Below are 10353 nucleotides of genomic sequence, written 5' to 3'. Positions count from 1 at the left end.
AGGAAAACTTGAAATTGCATCATATGACCCCTTTAAGACCTATTTAATCTGCATATAAAACATTAGAAATTAGATATATTTAATTTTTGTGTGTTTGACTGTTAAAACAAAAAATATTTGTTGTTTGTCTCAATAAATTACGTTAATTTAAAAATACAGTGGTTAAATTTACATTTTTTTTCTGTTGCTCTTTGTTTTAAAAAAGGTTATAAAAAATGTCAAATAATTATCGATACCGAACGATATGAAACATTATATCGTTGATATATTTTTTTTGCTATATCGCCCAGCCCTACTTTGGGAACTTGTATTGACGATTAGATGGTAGAAGCACAAATTCATTATGCAACACATGACTATTAGAAAACCCTATTCTTGGCCAGCCTTAAGAGGTTCTTACGTTAAGAAAGTTCATATAACTTTTCAAGAGGGTGTCCTATCTTTGAAAAGATTTTAATTTGGTTCCTCAACTTTGTTTTTAGCCTATAGACAAACCCGTGTACCGAACAGAATTGCAATACTGTAAGACACTCATAATTACTGACATATAGAATAATACAAGTATCTGTTTTGTTGCTCCAAATGACCTGAGGTAATGAAGAAAATAAATTCTCTGGTTTGTGTTTTTACACAAACTGTCAATATGGTCTTTCCATGATACCTTATTGTCTCTTGTTACACCTAAATACTTATACTTTTCTACCTGTCTAATGTTTTCATTATGTATAACTCCGGGCTGTGTATATACATCAGATGTTGACCTAAATACAATTTCCTCAGTGGAGTGGTGTGACAACAATGCTCTTGTGATTAATATAAAAAAAAAAACTAATTTATTCACCCCTTGCTGGTGCATTCCAGGGCTTTCTAAGTCACTTAACACAGATATTAACAGTGTCATCAGCGTACTTTAAGATATATTGATTAGACCTATCTGTACGACAGTCATCTGTGTACACAGTAAAAAGCATAGCAGAACTAACGCAGCCCTGGGGTGCTCCAACATTTGTTTTAACTGCAGATGACAGGATTGTATTCAGTTTAACAATTTGAATTCTATTTGTGAGAAAATAAACATACCACTGAATCGGGTAGGGATTTACACCCAACCTAACGAGTTTAGACACCAAATTATCAGCTTGAATTTTATTTAATGAAGAGGAAAAGTCTAAAAAAGGTGTTTTTACATAGGTATTAGGTTTGTCTAAATGTTTAAAAACAATATGCACCAAAGCTGCCACAGCATCCTCTGTACTGCAACCTTGCCTATAGGCAAATTAGTATATGTATGCAATGAATATAATGTTAAACATTCAGTATTGACTGTATAGCTGATGTGCGTGAGCTGATGAGCAAAGCACGCTGAGTGCTCACTTAGCACACAGAAACATTATATCGTTGATACATTTTTTAGCTGTATCGCCCAGCCCTATTCAAAACATTAATAAATACTATAATATTATTTAAGTAATACTAAAATAACACTTTGTGTTAACAGCCAGTGTAAATGGAATGCTAAAGCTGACCTGTCTGGATGAAGGCGAGGCATCTCTAACTCGCTGGGCTATTTTAGCCAGAATGTTGACCAGCCAGCATTGCCGATCAAACTCTTCTCTCAAACCACGACCAGAGCAGCAGAGAAGAGCCGCCAGCAGATACTGATACCTCACGCTAAACTGAGAGTCTTGAAGAGCATCTTTCAGCAACCTACAAAGAGAGAGACAAATGAACATTAGTATTATTAACCAATGATCCAACATTTTTAGACCACTGATTTTCTAACACTTCTTAAAGTTATTTTTACAGTGCGATTCTACAAAGAGCAAGTTTAGATGCAAGCACAACTTATCTTATTCTGAACATGTAATCTACTATTAGGATGCTTTAGAATGTTTTACATTGTGACATTTTTCATTTCTCATAATTGTAATGCATCTGGAATGAGAATCATTTTTACTTTACAGTATTTTTTTCGTTTGTTAGTAAAAAAAATTTTTTTTTTCCGATTTAAACAATATAAATTTGATTAATATTATTATTAAAAGGCAGCACAACATGCTACCATGATGTATAAATACTTAAAAAAATTAAATATTGATATATACATTTTTGTTACAGTAATGAGAAAAACAGAATGTGTATTTTACTTGTAGGGTAAATTTATCTTAATAGTTCTGAATAGAGTGTCACAATGCCAAAATACAAATTTTTAATAATAAATATTTTTTATAAAATGTATTCTTCCCTCTTTAGGGGTAAAATGCAACTGTATTCATAAAGGCTTTGAATGACCCTCTATACAGAGAAAAATACCTCATCTGTACAGCAGGTGGAGCTGTGAGCTGACTTCACATCAATCCGTATAAAACAGTGTGAATCTACATGTGCATGACTTTAATGTGTATAACATTTTTATGCATTCATGGTGCTGACTGGTTAATCTCATTAACTATATAAGGAATCAAATATCAGTTTAACAATGACAAATCTGAATGTGAGAATATAAGCCAGCATGACCAGATTTCTCAGTATGTGCACTCTATGCAAGGGCACTGGATTTTTAAGTATAATCTGAGGGTAGAGACACACCAGAAGAGGTAGTGAGCAATGCGCATGTCCCCGATGGCCCTCCTCAGCAGAAAACGCACCAGGTGACTGTCCAGATAACACTCGTACTTCAGCGCCTGCATAAAGAGAAATCGTTAGAGAGAAATTTTTTGGATGGGGAGGGAGAAACCAGAGGGTGAGAGAACAAAACGGACGGAAGGAAAAAGGAAAGACAGGTAGGATGTAAACAGATCAAGGTCAATGGGAAAGGAGGGAATAGAGTGAGCGCATGAAAGGAAGTGAGGTCCAAGGCCTTCGCTACCTGCACTAACTGAGGAAGGAAGTCCAAAAGCTCAGGATCAGAGATTGAGTCCATCCACTGGACCGCTGTCCGCCTGCACTCTTGATCTGGAAACCTGGTTTATATGGGACATTAAAGTCATGCTCTTTAAAGGTGCTCTTTTTGGGCTAGCGGCCACTATAAAATGAATTTATAAATATTTATATGAAAAATATCAGTGATTCTTCAAAATAAAATGGTTTTACATGGTTTCTTTTTTGGTTAGGTTTTGGTTTCTGGTTAGGTTAGGTTAGTCAAGGGGACAGTTCACTGAAAACTGAAAATTGTGTCATCATTTACTCACCCTAATGTCGTTCCAAACCTGTATGACTGACTTTTTCCTGCTAAACACAAAAGATGATACTTGGAATAATGTTGGTAACAGTTTCGGTTCCCATTGGCTTTCATTGTACAAGCAAAAAAATGCAATGGAAGTCAACGGGAACCGAAACTTTTTTTTTTTTACCAAAAATCAAAAAATATCCTCTCCACAGAAAATTAAGTCAGGTTTAGTCAGAGTAAAAGACAGAATTTTCAGTTTTGGGTGGACTCTCCCATCTTGGCCAACCTGGTTAGAGCTGGTAGACCACCCTGGTGGCTCTTGGTTAAGCTGATTTGATTTTTAACACTAACAAAGCTTTAAAATCATGTCAGTTAACGTCGAGAGTAGATATCTGCGCTCCACATGTGCTCTTCTGGACAAATGTAAAGGTCAATTCTTCATGGTCTACTCAAATCAGCCCAACTGCTAACCGCTGAAGGACAGTCAAGCTCTGCTTAGCCTCCAGCTAAACAACGGTGCAAGCTGTTGCCATGGTTACCATAACACTCACGTGGCGTTCAGCAGGCCTAGGGTGTCCAGGTGGTTCATGCATCCCCACTGGCGGAGCAGGGCATAGATGTCAGGAAGACATGCCCACTCCCAGCTGGGCGCACTGGCCAGGACCAGCGGCAGACGACTGGCTTCCACGTGGCAGAAATAACGCTTCTCCCACAATAGACGCCGGTCCTCTGGAGTCAACCTAGATAAATGGATCAACAATATAAGTTAGCACAAACAGTAAACAAACGTGTACAGCACTCTCAAACTTATAAAACAAATATTTCAATAATAAATAAATTGCATATTTATATAAATAAAAAGTAAAGATGTTGTATATGTATATTTTATATACATTTCTATATGAAAATTATATCTTACGCCAATAAATTATGCCACTTGCACTGGAAATTATTTAAAATTTGTCTAATAATTGTTTAATAATAATGATTAAATAATCAAAAAAATAATAATAATAAAATAAAAGTGTTTTATATGTTTTAGATATGTTTATCTTTGTTTTAATATTAATTTTTTCTTTATTTTGCAACATACTGCAAGTGATATACAATAAATACAAAATTGCAAAACGTATTAAAAATGTATTTTATAAGAGCTGTACAAGTTTGTTGTTTTTACTTCATGTCGGCACAAACAAAATTGTTTATTTAAAATCATTAAAAAAAAATTAAAATAAAAGTGTGTTATATATACACACCAGTATTTGTTTATATATATTATTTTTAATTTTAAATATTTATTTTGCAACATATTGCAAGTGCCATCATTTGACATGCCTAACGGATTATATATTATGATAATATATAATAAATACAACATTTTAAAATGTTTTAAAAATGTATTTTATAAGATCTGTACAAGTTTGTTGTTTTTACTCCATTTCGGCACAAACAAAACATCAACTTGTCAAATAAAGAAATGTATTATTATTATTGTCATCATCACCATTATTATTAAATATATTATTTTTTCAGTGTTTTTCCAATCCATCGGTCTGATGGTCCATTTCATAGAAACGAATACATAGTTACAGACATTTCTCATGAGAGCTCAAGCATACTGCAAACATAAATGTTGTTTCCAGACACGCAGCCATGGTGTGCAATCCGTCATCTACACGTCATCATAGTCCAAAAACACAATTACCCAATCTGATAAAGCTTGAAAGTAATCTTTCTATCTTGACAAAATTAAGATGCTGATACAGCAATTAAGACAGTATAGCGTGTCCAGGAAGGTGTCTGTGCGTGGGCTCTCACTGCAGTAAAGGATGGAAAATAACCACACTCAATCTCAAGGTAATTTATGCTGCATGTTTTCTTCTACACTGATGTACCAAACCCACCGAGTCCAGAGGTAAACACTACAGAAGGCCAAGTTAAACAGAACTGAATTTTCATGAATTATATTTAAAAAAAAAACATAAGAGGATTGACAACAACTTGCAATAGCCTGTTCACATACTGATCATCACACCATCCATGCTTAAAAACACTTTCATCATGATGTGTTTGGGTCCTTCATGCTGCTCATCTCATCTATGGAAACTAGCATGTGAGCTGGTTAGATGTCATTTGTTAAAGCAGAGACACTTTAGCGGCACTGTTTAGCTACTGCGTTCTTCGCTGGCTTATGAATTCATTTTGGGGAGTGGCCTCTCCCTCTAGGGATGACAACCGTAGGGCAGGACCCCCGGATCAAATTACCTCTGCGCCTGCTGGGCCGTAACCATACAGAGTCATCAAACAGCTCAATATACTGGGGGAAGGGTTTTGAAAGCCTCATACGGTCACACCCTCGCTCTTCAGGGCAACATGCAAACACTACTGTCATTAGATGACTACATATCCCACAATTCACAGGAGGCTGGAGGAGTATTGATTTCTGGCTGCAGTTGCCCAAGACAACCCCAAGGCCCTTCTGCGAAATCAATCTGTATAGAAAAGGACAACCTAATAATGAAGAAAACATCTAGATTTCTGACATTTTTGGGGTGGGTGGAGGACAAACTTTCCATTTTCATTTTCATGGGCATCGTGGGTGGTTTTCTAGCACGTTACCATGCAGTTTCTAGGATGTTCTGGGTAGTTGTTAGGATTTGGGGGTCAGAATCTTTTTAAAATTAATTCTTTTATTCAGCAAGAATGTATTAAACTGATCAAAAGTGACAGATTGTTACAAAACTTTTCTATTTCAAAGAAATGCTGTTGTTTTGAACAAATCTATTTATCAAAAAATCATCATTTCCAAAAATATATTAAAGGTGCAATAGGTGATTGTCTTCAGAATTTTTTTTTTGTTATGCTGGTTGAAAGTCTCTTCACATCCCGATAGCAAGCATTAAGTTAAGTGGTCTAAATGTATTTATCTGTATTTATATATTCTGTGGAAGGCGTAGGACCAAGAAATGTTCGTCCGAGCGTTTTAATTGGCTTTCCTACCTGCCTGTCAACCTATGTATTAGCATACCTCTGCGCACCCGGTTCGCTCAGACAGGATACTTCATCAGCGCGTTCACGCACGCTGTGCAGACAGAGCGAGAATGGCAGACAAACATCAACAACCTGATCTTCCTTCCTGGTGTTGTAGTACTTTTAAAGTTTTCTCACCGGTGAATGACACATGATGTAGGCAGCCCAGCGGTTCCCAATTCCAGTCCTCGCGAATGTATTTTGCATGTCTCGCTTAGTTAACACACCCGATTCAGATAACCAGCTCATTAGAAGAGAGCTACATGCATGAACTGTGTTCCAATCGATATGATAACACAGTGTTCATTGCTCCCTACTCCCTGAGCAGGGGAAATCCGTTGAAGTTTACTTAACTTCGGAACATGGGCTGGAATTGGGAACTGCTGATGTAGCCTATTGTAGTAATGTTGTCTGTGGTATTCTGATCTGTGAGCGTAATATGCGTTCAGGGGGCATGGCTTTGGATGGCGATTGCAGGGAGGGTGGGATGTTCGCTTTCAGTGCTATCAGGCTAAAGTTAGCATTTTCCAAGATCTCCTACTGCACCTTTAATTAGCTGTTTTCAGCACTGATAATAAGTGTTTCTTGAGCATCAAATTAGCATTTTAGAATGCCTCCTGAAGGATCATGTGACACTGAAAACTGGAGTAATGGCTGCTGAAAATGTAGCTTTGCCATTAAAGAATTGCATTTGAATACACATCTAAGCACAATATAAAAATAATATAAAAAGTTTTTCAAATATATTTTTATATTATACCCCGAACTTTTTAAATGGTAGTGTAAGTTTTTGCTCACTCATAAAATAAAAATCTTAAATTTGAACACTTACAAAAGTAATAGCACATCACCCCTCAAATATGCTGCACAATGAGGTAGGCCAAAGTAATAGCACATCACCCCTCAAATATGCTGCCAAATGGGGTAGGCCTATAATTTATATCTGTAGCACCAAAAAAAAAAAAACTGAAAATGTAATAAGAGCAAACGTTTCTAGAATCGATAAACTGCATGAAAACACCCACCATGGTTCATACGTTTACAAAAAAAAATAAAGAGATGAAACATTAACTCTCTGCTGACACAAGCCAGATCAGACAGTTTACACCCAGCTCAAACGCTCAACCTTTGCTCCGAGAGCTGGAGACAATTTATGACTGAATATTTCCAGGCTGGTGTGGCTCCAGATTTTACACTGCAGCAAATGTTTCAGAGCTCCACAGGCTCTGAGCAACAGAGGCAGGGAGGAAAAACAGCTGAAAGAGAAAGAGAAGTGGAACAGAGCCAGCTGGGGAGGATATCCACATCAGCTGTCTAAAGTTGACTATAACAAAGTGAGTACTGTAGAGCACCAAGCCCTGTTGAGCACCAGATATGTTCTCATATTCAAACATAAGTATTAGACAAGAAAAAAAGATCTGATATTTTTTTTTTACATACAGACATAATAATTAATTGCATATTCTATTTAATATAATAAAATATCATCATTATAATAGCTATTAAACATTATACTATAAAATTAATTATATATCATATACATGCACTACTATTCACAGGTTGGGGTTGGTAAGATTATGTTTTTGAAAGCGGTCTCTTATGTTCACCAAGGCTGCATTTACGTAATAAAAATACAAAACATTAATATTTGTGAAATATTATATTTCTGCAGAAACCACTTTATTATTATTATTATTATTATTAATTAATTAATTTATTTATTTATTTTAATTAATTCGTTTATTTATTTATTTGATGAATAGAATGTTGAAAAGAACAGCATTCATTTGAAAAAGATTTTTCTGGAAAATTATAAATGTCTTCACCGTCATGTTTGATCAATTTAATGCATCCTTGCTGTAAAAAAGTATTAATTTCTTTCAAACAAGAAATGTAATTAACTCATGTATTTGTAAAATTAGAAAATTTATTTACTGTCACTATTGCACAAAAGTATGAATAAAAACACATAAAAAAAAAACCAAAAAAAAAAACCTTACCAAACTTTTCAATAGTATAGTGTATTATCCACTCATTATGAATATATAATTTATGCAAATATATGTTTAAAAAATAGTAAATACTATATTCTATTACACTTTATAAGAATATTTAATTTACATTTAACTCCACAGTCTTAACAGTGTGTGCATGTACTCGTTTCCTGTTTTCCTCACCCTCCCCTGACACCAGACTACTCTTCTCACATCCCGACCTTTCCAACGCCCCATGAATTCTGCTATTCCTCCCACTGTTGCTTGAAAGGCGAGATTAGAGAGGAACGCAGAGGACAAAAGGGTGTTTTCACTCCCAGCAACAAGGATCTGACAGCAGCTTCTACAGACCTCTGCTTCATCCCCTCATAATAAGTGTCTGATCAGCACCTCAACATAACTCTTGAGCTTCTTCAACCTCTGCTCATTTGGGAGCGGAAAAGAGATTTCATGCTGTGTGTCACTGAAATATGAATGATGCGTAATGACAGCTGAATCTGAATTTGCATTAGCTGGTTATTTGAGGCTGCAACTACACTTAAATCATCTTTGTCCTGGAGAAGATGCAGTTTTCATTTTTTAACAATACATTAAATTAATAATTACATTAATATTAAATTAATATGAATTTGAATTTGTTTTATTTAATTGAATAATTCAACATTAAGTAGCTGGAGTAGTTAACGTGGTGTCATTAAACAGACGCACATCAAGCTTTGTCAATTTTAATGAGAGATCTCGATCTGTTCAATCTAGCTTTTGGCTGTGTTTACTCTTGGCATTAACATGCGAACATCGTGATCCTATCAAGCAGATCGGATCATCAGTCAATCAGGACACGGCACGTTTACACCTGGCAACATCAAGTGACTTCTCTATTTGGATAACCAATCAGATCTCTCTTTCCCACGCGATATTTAAACAAGTCTTCTGACAGTTCGGGAGAGAGGAGGCGGGGTTTTGCGTGATGTCGACCTGCGAATGCAGACACGATGGCTGGATTGCGTTTACATTACACTGAGATCCGATCACAATGCGTCCTCAACTACCTCTGGACCAGGACACTCTGATCAGATAACATTCCGATCAGAAGCGCGTTTACACTTGTTTTTTTCAATGTGTATGTGGACAACATCCAGACACAGGTCACACGTTAATGCCAAGTGTAAACACAGCCTTAGTGTCCGTCTAGACAGACAGAGTTGTTCTGAAATGAGGACAACAGTGGTTTCCTAGTCTAAAAGGAAATACAACATGTTAAGTATTACAAGGCATATAGAGCATTTTAAACGTTGATAGAAGGGAAAATTATTTTTTCCCCATTCAAGCAAAAAAGATCCTGGAACACATTAACACAGTAAAACAAATAATTAGATCAGGATGCAGCAGTTGCTTTAGGATTATCAGACAGCCAACTCACCAGAAAAGGGACTTCTTGTGCAAGACATCATGTAGCTGCCTCTGGCTGAGTTGGTCCAGGCGGGAGAACTCGTACTGGGGGCTGAACTCTGCAGGAGCGGGGGTGCTGAAGCGCACTTCGAAAGAAGAAGTGGGAAAGTCCACCTGAAAAAACGAGGCGTGTTTTGTTGAAAATGAGCCACTATTTTAACAATGGAGGGTTTAAAAACACAACAGTTAATAGAAACAGTTCTATGTCGGAACTGAAAATGTCAACGCTACCTCTTTATTTGACCTTTTACTGCATTTCTCAGACAATGTGTGTATACACTACAGTTCAAAAGTATGCATTTTTTGGTAAAATGGGTTTATGATATAAAGAAAACAAACGGCTATCACAGGTAAAATTTTCTCCAGCTCATGGGCTGTAAAGATGGGACAAGAGTGAAATTAGGAGATTTATGATCCAAAGCAATCATTGAGGTTCGCGGTCATGGCTGGCAGCAGTTCACATGAGTGCTGAAAGCCGTAACCGCTGAGGCTTTCACCTCAAACGTGCCAAGATAAAGAGATAGTTCACCCAAAAATGAAAATTACCCCATGGTTTACTCACCCTCAAAGCATCCTAGGTGTATATAACTTTCTTCTTTCAGACGAATCCAATCGGAGTTATATTAAAAAATGTCCTGGCTGTTCCAAGCTTTATAATGGCAGTGAATGGGTGTTATTTTTCAATAGCCCAAAAAAAGTCCAATAAAGCAC

At 36.3% G+C, this 10353-nt stretch overlaps 1 protein-coding gene across 1 annotated transcript in view; it reads right to left on the bottom strand.

Moving 5' to 3' along the window:
* LOC107660757 (phosphatidylinositol-4-phosphate 3-kinase, catalytic subunit type 2 beta) overlaps positions 1-10353 on the bottom strand; it is a 45212-nt gene that overhangs the window by 8760 nt on the left and 26099 nt on the right. The window contains exons 15-19 of the mRNA XM_016450174.1: positions 9614-9756; positions 3721-3909; positions 2870-2963; positions 2590-2684; positions 1527-1707 (exon numbers count right to left, since the gene is read on the bottom strand). Of these exons, the coding sequence (XP_016305660.1) occupies positions 1527-1707; positions 2590-2684; positions 2870-2963; positions 3721-3909; positions 9614-9756 (702 nt within the window). The remainder of the gene's footprint in view (positions 1-1526; positions 1708-2589; positions 2685-2869; positions 2964-3720; positions 3910-9613; positions 9757-10353) is intronic.

This window comes from Sinocyclocheilus anshuiensis, unplaced genomic scaffold (assembly GCF_001515605.1).
Source record: "Sinocyclocheilus anshuiensis isolate Anshui unplaced genomic scaffold, SAMN03320099.WGS_v1.1 scaffold2357, whole genome shotgun sequence".
NCBI classification, from domain to species: Eukaryota; Metazoa; Chordata; class Actinopteri; order Cypriniformes; family Cyprinidae; genus Sinocyclocheilus; species Sinocyclocheilus anshuiensis.
This window is presented reverse-complemented; position numbering and strand designations above follow the sequence as displayed.